Source organism: Oncorhynchus mykiss, chromosome 12 (genome assembly GCF_013265735.2).
Source record: "Oncorhynchus mykiss isolate Arlee chromosome 12, USDA_OmykA_1.1, whole genome shotgun sequence".
Taxonomy (NCBI): Eukaryota; Metazoa; Chordata; class Actinopteri; order Salmoniformes; family Salmonidae; genus Oncorhynchus; species Oncorhynchus mykiss.
In genome coordinates this window covers 58,717,055-58,729,621 of record NC_048576.1, presented here as the reverse complement: position 1 = coordinate 58,729,621, position 12,567 = coordinate 58,717,055, and the positions used below count along the sequence as shown (strand labels likewise).

Sequence of the window (12,567 nt, the reverse complement as noted above, 5' to 3'; positions counted from 1 at the left end):
CAAGATTTCAAACAGTAGGCCTATTTGAACCCAAGAATGCAAATAGGTTTCAATCAAGACAACTCCTGAAAATTCACCCGAACATTTACAAAATAAATGAACAGGCATAAGGTTTTATTTTCAATTTTATTTAACCTTTATTTAACTAGACAAGTCAGTTAAGAACACATTCTCATTTACAATGACAGCCTAGGAACAGTGGGTTAACTGCCCAGCTCGGGGATTCAATCTAGCAACCTTTCGGTTACTGGCCCAACGCTCTAACCACTAGGCTACCTGCCTCCCCACAAAGTGTGTTTGTGCATAACTTATTTCAATGATGACCAAGTAGTAGCTGTTTGAGAGTAGCTTGTCAAGAGTATTCTGCAAAGAGATGTAATGTGGTGGTGTCCTTTCCTTTTGATCTGCTCTAAAAGTACATGTTGAGGTCACAGTTCCTAAACGCTTCGACCATAGCTCCATCCCAATTTTCTACTTCACCTGAAGTATCCACGTGTTCACTTCCCTTCACTGATTTGAAAGGAAATGACTGGTATAAGAAATATGGTGGAAACTGCCATTAGCCCATTCCTCCACCAATCCAATGCTTTTTGGCGTGGGAAGAAGTGAGCAAGTGCACACTTCAGGAAGAAGGAGGGAATTAATGGGACATGACCCTTCTCTCAGACTGCCACCTAGTGGACTTATCACATCCCTGCACCCTCCTCTCAGAACTTTTGTGTTAACACAGTGATTTTAGTATTTTGTTTTGGGCAGAGCTGAAGGTCTGGCAGCAGTGGAGCCCAGCACTTGATTTACTAGCGTGGCCGCCTGTGTTTGACTAACACTTCCAGATCACTGGTTTTCACAGAGGAACTGTTTGTTGCTTTCTGGTACTAGGCCAACCCAACCTGCCCCCATACACTCAAACCATATTTCCATAGTATACACTGCATCAAACCATCCAAACCCATTCAGATTCCATGGCTGGGCCCCTATATAAAGCACTACTTTCTGGTCACTCTGACAGCTCTGTGGCAGGTAAACAACGTTTCCCTCAACGTTAGCAAAACAAAGGAGTTGATTGTGGACTTCAGGAGGAACCAGGCTGGACACGCCCCCATCCTCATCAACGGGGCCACCGTGGAGACAGTCGATAGCTTCAAATTCCTCGGTGCACACATCTCAGACAAGTTGAAATGGTCTAACCACATGTACACAGTAGTGAAGAAGGCACGACAGCGACTCTTCAACCTCAGGATGCTGAAGAAATTTGGCCTGTCCATGAGGGCCCATACAGTGTTCTACAGGAGCACCATCGTGAGCATACTGTCGGGCTGCATCACAGCCTGGTACGGCAACTCCACCGCCGCGGACCGCATAGCTCTTCAGAGGGTGATACAGTGGCAAGAAAAGGTATGTGAACCCAGTGGAATTATCAGGTTTCTGCATAAATTGGTAATCAAATTAGATCTGATCTTCATCTAAGTCACAACAACAGACAAACACAGTCTGCTTAAACTAATAACACACGATTGGAGATGTTGGTTAGAGCTGCCCTGCCCTATAAAAAACACTCACAAAATTTGAGTTTGCTATTCACAAGAAGCATTGCCTGATGTGAACCATACCTTGAACAAAAGAGCTCTCAGAAGACCTAAGAATAAGAATTGTTGACTTGCATAAAGCTGGAAAAAGTTACAAAAGTATCTCTAAAAGCCTTGATGATCATCAGTCCACAGTAAGACAAATTGTCTATAAATGGAGAAAGTTCAGCACTGTTGCTACTCTCCCTAGGAATGGCTGTCCTGCAAAGATGACTGCAAGAGCACAGTGCAGAATGCTCAATGAGGAAGAATCTTAGAGTGTCAGCTAAAGACAAAGAAATCTCTGAAACATGCTAACATCTCTGTTGACGAGTCTATAATACGTGAAACACTAAACAAGAATGGGATTCATGTGAGGACACCACAGAAGAAGCCACTGCTGTCCAAAAAAACAATTTTTCCACGTCTGAAGTTTGCAAAAGAGCATCTGGATGTTCCATATCGGTACTGGCAAAATATTCTGTGGACAGATTAAACTAAAGTTGAGTTGTTTGGAAGGAACACACAACACTATGTGTGGAGAAAAAAAGGCACAGCACACCAACATCAAAACCTCCTCCCAACTGCAAAGTATGGTGAAGGGAGCATCATGGTTTGGAGTTATTTTGCTGCCTCAGGCCCTGGACAGCTTGCTATCATCGACGGAAAAATGAATTCCTAAGTTTATCAAGACATTTTGCAGAAAAAATGATAGGCTATCTGTCCACCAATTGAAGCTCAGCAGAAGTTGATGCAACAGGACAAATACCCAAAACACAGAAGTAAATCAACAACAGAATGGCTTCAACAGAAAAAAATACGCCTTCTAGAGTCCCGACCTCAATCCGATTGAGATAACTGGTTGACCCTACTGCCAAAGGAGGGTCAACCAGTTATCAAAACCAAGGGTTCACATACTTTTCCCACTCTGCACTGTGAATATTTACACAGAGTGTTCAATAAAGACATGAAAACGTATAATTGTTTGTGTGTTATTGTTATTGTTACTGTGTTTGTCTATTGTTGTGACTTAGATGAAGATCAGATTACATTTTATGACCAATTTATGTTCAGGTAATTCCAAAGGGTTCACATACTTTTTCTTGCCACTGTACATGCACCCGAACAGTACAGGAGCATCACGGCAAAAACTGAATGACTGGCCAATAGTTTCTACCCTCAGACCATCAAGCTGCTGAATAGCCACCACTAGTCAGCTACCTGAACCCCCCTCCACCCTGCTACTCCTCTCCTATGGACATTCCCTCCGCTACTCCCTCCTACTGTCTCAACTCTCTCTTGCTACTCCCGCTATGGACATTCTTTCTCCTGCTGCTCCCCCTCCATCCGTTCTACTCCCCCTATGGCAATCACACCTGCCACATTAAAGTTCCAGTGTAGTCAAAAACTTTATTTTCCTGTGTTTTATATACAGTACCGGTCAAAAGTTTGGACACACCTACTCATTAAATGTTTTTTCTTTATTTCTACTATTTTCTACATTGTAGAATAATAGTGAAGACATCAAAACTATGAAAAAACACTAACACAAATAGCCACCCTTTGTCTTGATGACAGCTTTGCACACTCTTTGCATTCTCTCAACCAGCTTCACCTGGAATGCTTTTCCAACAGTCTTGAAGGAGTTCACACATATGCTGAGCACTTGTTGGCTACTTTCCCTTCACTCTGCGGTCCAACTCATCCCAAACCATCTCAATTGGGTTGAGGTCGGGTGATTGTGGAGGCCAGGTCATCTGATGCAGCACTCCATCACTCTTCTTCATGGTCAAATAGCCCTTACACAGCCTGGAGGTGTGTTTTGGGTCATTGTCCTGTTCAAAAACAAATTATAGTCCCACTAAGCGCAAACCAGATGGGATGGCGTATCGCTGCAAAATTCTGTGGTAGACATACTGGTTAAGTGTGCCTCAATTTCTAAAACGTTGGACCTTTAATCAAGTTGAATGTCTGAAATCGGTTTTACTGATTTGTGTTCAGCCAACCACTCAATGGAATGGGTGGAGAGTTTTAAAATGGATGCTTTGTGTGAGGGGTTGGTGTCCTTAGGGTGAACGAAGCAGGCAGTAATTATCTTGTTTGCAGAGCTGATCGCTCATCATTGGAATCTTTTAGCTGATATGATTCAGCCATACTGGTATCAGGGAAGGATACAGTTTACATAGAGACCCTGAGTAAGGAATTACATTTTGTTAGAGATTGGTTGTCTGACAACAAATTGTCACTGCACTTGGGAAAAAATAAATGTATTTTGTTTGTAGGGTAGACAAGATAACGGTAAACTGTGCAGGCAAGGAGATTGAATCTAAAACGAGTGTATCTTGGTGTGTCCCTAGATCAATCCCTTTCTGGAGACCTGATTGCTGCTAAAATCCTTCCTAAAATGGCGAACAAATTGAAATGTTTATATCGTAACACTAGATATTTTAACATTAAAGTTAAGAAACTGCTTGTCTCAACTTTGATTCACATAGGGTTGAAAATGTGAAGAAATCTGTGCTAATCTTTTACCTGGTGGTGGAGACCTACAGGATTATTGTGGAGATAGGGGAAGATGGTGATTGGTGGATAGGGGTTAGTATGGGGTTAGATGGGGACTGATGTGGTGTGTGTGTGTGTGTCTGTGCGAGGGCGAACGGGCATGTGTGTGTGAGACTGACCTTCTCGATAAGCTCATAGCTCTCCTCCAGTTTGAGAGTTCGGTTCTGCAGGGCGCTGGCGGCACCGTGGAACACCTCCAGCCACTGCTGATAGGATGACTCGCTGATCTCAGCCACAGCAAAGCATAGAGTACGCAGCCCTGAGACATAATGGACAGACAACACACCACATCAGTCCCCATCTAACCCCATACTAACCCCTATCCACCCTCTTCCTCTATCTACACAATAACCGTCACTTCTCAACTCACCCGAGTAAACCCAGAAGGCTTACATAACCTAATAATTACACAACAGGTGTCCACTTATGGCGACACATGCCATTACTTTGCATTTCTCTTCAATTAAATAATTTAAAAAATATGTGGTTTATAAGCTGCAGAAACTAGAAATATGCAGATTTTTCCACAGGGGAAATGTTTAATGCAATTCTGCCAACCTCTCACAAGAAGGTAGTATATCTATAGAGGTAAAGCAATGCAATCTAATAAAATATTAAGTTTGAATACAGAAATGCATCCTTCCTTCCTTCCTTCCTTCAAGTAATCAAATAATCGAGTGGATCAGTGAAAGTAAAGGGGTAGGAACATTGATTAAACCTATCCAATCACTTACAGATCTGTGCTTACCTCAAGGAAAAAGGAAGGAAGAATGCCTTTCTCAACTTTTTCTAATAGGTCCTATGTGTGTTAGGTAGACAGGGGGAGCTGTTCCCTCACTCACCCTCGGTGGCAAACTGCTCCAGGTGTTTAAGAGTGATCTCTTTATACCTGGAACTGTCGGCCAGACGGTCGTAGACCACCGTGTCCTGTTGGAAACAGCATAGTCATTACATATACTGTCTGGACAGCCAGCAAATAACTGCCATGTAAACAAACCACCATGTAAAATCACTAGATACCAAACACCAGTGATGTATGTTTGGGATGGGCAACTTTGTTGGGGATGGGAGCCACAAAAAAATCTGTACCCCCATATCCATACCCACGCATGCAGTCAGAGCCTTGCCTTTTGGCACACCTTGCCACGGGGCGTAGAGAAAAGGTTGTACTTTCACATATTTGTCTTTAGAATAATGATTTTGTGTAGTTATTGTCAAAATGATGAAAATAGTGGGCCATTTTAGTCAACTAAATGCCCTTTCATTTTAGTCCCATCACATTTTGACTACCTAATTAACCTATAGTAAACATATATCACTGCACAAACATACATAGCCTGGTCCTACCAATATGTTTCTCTGCAAAACATCTTATCACAAGATTCTCTTCCAAACAGCCAAATTGGCAGAAGAACACATTGTACCCTTGACAGGGTTCCATACAAACATTTTCCCCTGGTGGCACCGGTGCCACTCACATTTTCAGTTGATGGCAGCACATGATTTGGTCACACCAATTTTCCCCCTCAGCATCACACAATAGAAACCATGTGGAATGAAGCCATTCGCAGTGCTTTAGACTGTGTTATAGACTACTGAGATTATAGGCTATTCAAGAAAGCAAGAATGCATGATTCAAGATATTTTGATGTGCAACCTAAACTAGTGATAGTCATGAATTGTGGTTTGACAATAGGGTATTCTTGATATATTTTACTGTTAAAATAGGGCTCCAGAATTTTCAATAGAGATGAATTTGCCTACATCTTTATGTGTACTAATATCATAGGTACATGTATTTGTGGGCTAATTCACCACATGAGGAAGTGAAAACTCAAAACACATTAACTCGCTAACACTAAATAAAAAACACTTTTGGGTGTGCAATTGTGAATTTTCCGCGCTTTGTATCATAAAGTGATATCAAATATCTCAGTTGTAAAATGGTTGCTATTGAGCTCAATATTAAGAGATGAAAATTTAAAAAAAATATATACCCACAGAAAGCTGAGAACAACAGTTAGCTGCTTCCAAAGCTGTTCCCACAATTGGATTTTGAAACGTTATGCAATCAGAAGCCTTTTTTCTCTCTCCTGGTGCACATTGGGAGAGGGAAAGAGAGTGGTTCGCGCATCACAGCAGCAGCCCCCAATAAAACAGGCCCAGGGGCCTGGCAGCAGACACTTTCATGACAGGAATTGTGAGGATAATGCACTTAGTTTACTTTTTGACAAAATCATGTTTTTAGCCACCCAAAAAATGAGGCGTTTTGAAACTTTGAGAGAGGTGACCATCTAATGGATGTCAACGTGGGCCAGCATCCCTGTGGAATGCTTTCGACACCTTGTAGTCCATTCCCAGACAAATTGAGGCTGTTCTGAGGGCAAAAGAGGGTGCAACTCAATATTAGTGAAAGGTGTTAGTAATGTTTTGTACACTCTGTGTAGATGTATGTCTATGAATAGATGTTCATGAATATACAGTACATTCAGAGTATTCAGACCCCTTGATTTTTTCCACATTTTGTTACGTTACAGCCTTGCTCTAAAATTGATTACATTTTTTCCCCCTCATCAATGTACACATTTTACCCCATAATAACAAAGCAAAAAACGTTTTTTCTTTGGTGTGCAAATCTATAAAAAAAATATATAATAATGAAAAATCGCAAATATTCACACCCTTTACTCAGTACTTTGTTGAAGCACCTTTGGCAGAGATTACGGCATCGAGTCTTCTTGAATATGACGCTCCAAGCTTGGTAGACCTATATTTGGGGGGTTTCTCCCATTCTTCTCTGCAGATCCTCTCAAGTTCTGGCAGGTTGGATGAGAAGAGTTGCTGAACAGCTATTTTCAGGTCTCTCCAGAGATGTTCGGTCGGGTTCAAGTCTGGGCTCTGGCTGGGCCACTCAAGGACATTCAGAAACTTGTCCCGAAGCCACTCCTGCGTGATCTTGGCTGTGTGCTTAGGGTTGTTGTCCTGTTGCAGTGTTTACCAAACTTTTTATAGTCCCGTACCCCTTTAAACATTCAACCTCCAGCTACCAGGGTCAGTGCACTCTCAAATGTTGTTTATTGCCATCATTGTAAGCCTGCCACACACACATACAATACATTTATTAAACATAATAATTAGTTTTTTTCAGAACCTGGCTCGTGGGAAGTGACAAAGAGCTATTATAGGACCAGAGCACAAATAATAATAAAATAATCAATAATGTTGCTCTTTGTTTAACCATCTTACATATGAAACCTTATTTGTTCATAGAAAATTGTGAATAACTCACCACAGGATAATGAGAAGGGTGTGCTTTAAAGGATGCACATAACTCTGCAATGTTGGGTTGTATTGGAGAGTCAGTCTTAAATAGTTTTCCAGACACAGTGTAGTGTACACACAGCCTGTATTTAGTTTTCATGCTAGTGAGGGCCGAGAATCCACTCTCACATAGGTACGTGGTAGCAAAGGGCATCAGTGTCTTAATAGCGCGGTTTGCCAAGGCAGGATACTCTGAGCGAAGCCCAATCCAGAAATTTGGAAGTGGCTCCTGATTAGATTCCATTTTCACAGAACTGCTTGTTGCAATTTCAAGAAGCTCTCATTCAGATATCGGTAAGTGGACTGGAGGCAGGGCATGAAAGGGATAACGAATCCAGTTGTTTGTATCATCCGTTTCAGGAAACTACCTGTGCAATTGCACACTCAACCCACTCAGGTGCTTCGCTTTATCATATTTGACATTGTCCATAAGCTTGAGTTCATTTGCACACAACACAAAAAATCAAACAATGATGGAAATAACTGTGTTGTCGTCCTTGTTAAAGCAGACATAGAAGAGCTCCAACTATTTAACCATAGCCTCAATTTTGTCCCGCACATTGAATATGTCCTTGGCCCCTTGATAATCAGCTCACTTCTGAATGTTGTAAAAGCGTTATATGGTTGCTGCCCATATCATTGCATAGTGCAGAAAATACACAAGAGTTCAGGGGCCTTACTTTAACAAAGTTAACCATTTTCAATGTAGTGTCCAAAACATCTTTCAAGCTGTCAGCCATTCCCTTGACAGCAAGAGCCTCTCGGGGGATGCTGTGTTGTACCCAAGTGGCGTCGGGAGCAACTGCTTGCACGTGCTTTACCACTCCACTATGTCTCCCAGTAATGGCTTTTGCGCCATCAGTACAGACACCAACACACCTTGACCGCCAAAGTCCATTTGATGTCACAAAGCTGTCCAGTAAAATATCCTCTCCCGTTGTCCTGGTTTCCAGAGGTTTGCAGAAGAGGATGTCTTCCTTAATTGACCCCCCATAAACGTAAAGGACATACAGTTGAAGTTGGAAGTTTACATACACCTCAGCCAAATACATTTAAACTAAGTTTTTCACAATTCCTGACACTTAATCCCTGTTTTAGGTCAGTTAGGATCACCACTTTATTTTAAGAATGTGAAATGTCAGCTTTTATATCTTTCATCACATTCCCAGTGGGTCAGAAGTTTACATACACTCATTTAGTATTTGGTAGCATTGCCTTTAAATTGTTTAACTTGGGTCAAATGTTTTGGGTAGCCTTCCACAAGCTTCTCACAATACGTTGGGTGAATTTTGGCCCATTCCTCCTGACAGAGCTGGTGTAACTGAGTCAGGTTTGTAGGCCTCCTTGCTCGCACACGCTTTTTCAGTTCTGCCCACAAATGTTCTATAGGATTGAGGTCAGGATTTGTGATGGTCACTCCAATACCTTGACTTTGTTGTCCTTAAGCCATTTTGCCACAACTTTGGAAGTATGCTTGGGGTCATTGTCCATTTGGAAGACCCATTTACGACCAAGCTTTAACTTAACTGATGTCTTGAGATGTCGCTTCAATATATCAATATATACGATCTTTGTCCCCATGTGCGATCTTTGTCCCCATGTGCAGTTGCAAACAGTAGTCTGGCTTCTTTATGGTGGTTTTGGTGGTTTTGGAGAAAAAGCATTCCAGGTGGAGCTGGTTGAGAAAATGCCAAGAGTGTGCAAAGTTGTCATCAAGGCAAATGGTGGCTGCTTTGAAGAATCTCAAATATAAAGTAGGTCTGTCCAAACTTGTCTGGTATTGTATGTCTAAGCCAACCCAATAGTTAGACAGCAATTATACTGCAACTATACTAATTCAGTCCTTTTTCTATAGATATTTGAAAGGGGGAGGCATTTCAGTAGCTTTTTTTAATCTCTCCTGCACATGTTCCAGTTTTGCCTTTTAATTACTATTATCACATTGTTCTGTCTCTTTTTGTGTGCAAATCAATAAACAAAAAAATGCCAGTGTAATAAATAATATGATGTGTGTCTAACAATGTGTCTGATCCCGATATCAGACCTTTTGTCTGCTACAGATTTTTTTTTTACATTTGGAGGCGAAGCAATAAGGGAGAAGGCTTTCGAAGGCCTAATAAAGGTTAAGGACCTAGACAAATGTCTTGTAAACTTTATACTCTGGAGTAAAATTAGAAAAAGAGCTTAGGCATTGTGCCTCCCCACCTCCTTCCTAAATGCAATCATCAGGTTAGCCAATTAAAGGGATCAAAGCGCCAGGGCGCCCTTAGGTTAGAGGAGGACGTATTCACGAACGCCATCGTGTCCATGTAATCTAATTGAGTCTAATTTAGAAGAGTCATTTATTTTCCATTACACGGCCAGTGCGTGTAAGTATAATATTTCTTTTTTTCTCCAAATACTTTTGCCAAACTTGATTGAGCTTGCCAATGGAATGGTCCCCGGAGTACAAACCCTACCCATCTGGCGCTCCAGGGAGGCTCAGTCAACTGCTCAAAGTAGGGCTCTATGTATTACATTATGTGTATTATAGTGTACTGAATGTGTAATGTTTATGCTGATCTCACAAAATTCATTTCCATGTAGAGTGCCAGAAAGAATTCACACCCCCTTTTCCACATTTTGTTGTGTTACAGCCTGAATTTAAAATGTATTAAATGTAGATGTTTTGTCACTGGTCACTTTGTCACTACACACAATACCCCATAATGTCAAAGTGGAAGAACGTTTTCTTTAAAAAAAAAAAAATTTAACAAATGAATTCCAAATGAAAATCTGAAATGTCTTGACTCAATAAGTATTCAACCCCTTTTTTACAGTATGGCAAGCCTAAATTTTCTTTAAAAGTCACATAATAAGCTGTTTGAACTCACTCTGTGTGCAATAATAGTGTTTGACATGATAACTGTACCCCCCTCAAACATATTTATCTTTAAGGTCCCTCAGTCAAGGAGTGAATTTCAAACAGAGATTCAACCACAAAGACCAGGGATGTTTTCCAATGCTTCGCAAAGAAGGGCACCCATTGGTAGATGGGTACAAATAAAGAAAAATCAGACATTGAATATCCCTTTGAGCACGGTGAAGTTATTAATTACACTTTGGATGGTGTATCAATACACTCAGTCACTACCTAGATACAGGCTTCCTAACTCAATTGCCGGAGAGGAAGGAAACCGCTCAGGGATTTCACCATAAGCCCAATGGTGACTTTAAAACAGTTACAGAGTAATGGCTGTGATAGAAAACTGAGGATGGATCAACAACCTTGTAGTTACTCCACAATACTAACCTAATTGACTGAGTGAAAAGAAGGAAGCCTTAAAACCTCTTAAGGAGGCTGTGAATTTTTTCAGCATTTTGTTAAAAATCGCGCAAAATTTCAACGTCCTGCTACTCATGCCAGGAATATAGTATATGCATATGATTAGTATGTGTGGATAGAAAACACTCTGAAGTTTCTAAAACTGGTTAAATCATGTCTGTGACTATAACAGAACGTGTGTAGCAGGCAAAATCCCAAGGAAAACTGTTCACAAAAAACAACAGAAAAAAATCCCTCCGCCAGTCTCTGTATTGTCTATGGCAAGGGAAAATAGATAGCGACCAGTTCTACAGCTTCCACACGATGTCGCCAGACTTGGCAATTTGGTTGAAGTTAATCCTTGGTGAAATGAGGAATAGGCACTTCCTGTCGTCGAGTACACCGGGGGAAGTTATGGAAGAGAGAATATGGACCATGATTTCAAGACTTGCTGCTATTGAATACAGATCGCCCTGTGATCAATTTGATCGATTATTAACGTTTACTAATAACTAAAGTTGGATTACAATAGTAGTTTGAAGTGTTTTGTCAAAGTTTATAGGCAACTTTTTTAATTAAAAAAAATGACGTTGCGTTTTGGAAAGCAGTTTTTTCCTGGATCAGACGGGCTTCATAAATTTACATTTTGGGTATATATAATCGAAAAAAAGACCCAATTGTGATGTTTATGGGACATATAGGAGTGCCAACAAAGAAGCTCGTCAAAGGTAATGAATGTTTTATATTTTATTTCTGCGTTTTGTGTAGCGCCGGCTACGCTAATTATTTTGTTTTACGTCCCCTTTAGGTATTTCGGGGGGTTGCATGCTATCAGATAATAGCTTCTCATGCTTTCGCCGAAAAGCATTTAAAAAATCTGACATGTTGGCTAGATTCACAACGAGTATAGCTATAATTGAGTACCCTGCATGTGTGTTTTAATGAAAGTTTGAGTTGTATCGAGTACTATTAGTTGTCACTCTGAAATTTCCGCTGATGTTGATTCCTGTACAGGGACAGCAGCCATAAAAGGTAAACAGAATACAAATATTACTGTTTGCAACAAGGCACTAAAGTAATACCGCAATAAATGTGTTAAAGCAATTAAAAAATTAAGCATAATGGTGGCTGCATTATGTTATGTGCGTGCTTGTAATCATTTAGGACTAGGGAGTTTTTCAGAATAAAAAAGAAACCGAATGGCGCTAAGAACAGGAAAAATCCTAAAGGAAAACCTGGTTCAGTCTGCTTTCCACCAGACACTGGGAGATTAATTCACCTTTCAGCAAGACAACAACCTAAAACACAAGGCCAAATCTACACTGGAGTTGCTTGCCGAGTTACAGTTTTGACTAAAATCTTTGGCAAGACCTGAAAATGGTTGTCTAGCAATGATCAACAACCAACTTGACAGAGCTTGAAGAATTTAGAAAATAATAAATGGGCAAATGTTGCACAATCCAGTTGTAGAAAGCTCTTAGAGACTTACCCAGAAATACTCATAGCTGTAATCGCTGTCAAAGGTTCTTCTACAAAGTATTGACTCAGGGGTGTGAATCTATCCATTTTGTCCATTTTGAATGCAGGCTGTAACGCAACAAAATTAGGAATACAGTGGGGCAAAAAAGTATTTAGTCAGCCACCTATTGTGCAAGTTCTCCCACTTAAAAAGATGAGAGAGGCCTGTAATTTTCATCATGGGTACACTTCAACTAAGACAGACAAAATGAGAAAAAAAATCCAGAAAATCACATTGTAGGATTTTTAATGAATTTATTTGCAAATTATGGTGGAAAATAAGTATTTGGTCACCTA

The 12,567-nt window shown here is 40.6% G+C and overlaps 1 protein-coding gene across 8 annotated transcripts in view; it reads right to left on the bottom strand.

Moving 5' to 3' along the window:
• The window catches only part of LOC110538919 (phospholipid-transporting ATPase IA), a 133,455-nt gene that overhangs the window by 94,950 nt on the left and 25,938 nt on the right, over positions 1-12,567 (bottom strand). For all 8 annotated transcript variants that reach the window (XM_036937899.1, XM_036937892.1, XM_036937895.1 and 5 more), the window contains 2 exons: positions 4,970-5,054; positions 4,247-4,386 (listed from right to left, as the gene is read on the bottom strand). In XM_036937899.1, the coding sequence (XP_036793794.1) occupies positions 4,247-4,386; positions 4,970-5,054 (225 nt within the window). The remainder of the gene's footprint in view (positions 1-4,246; positions 4,387-4,969; positions 5,055-12,567) is intronic.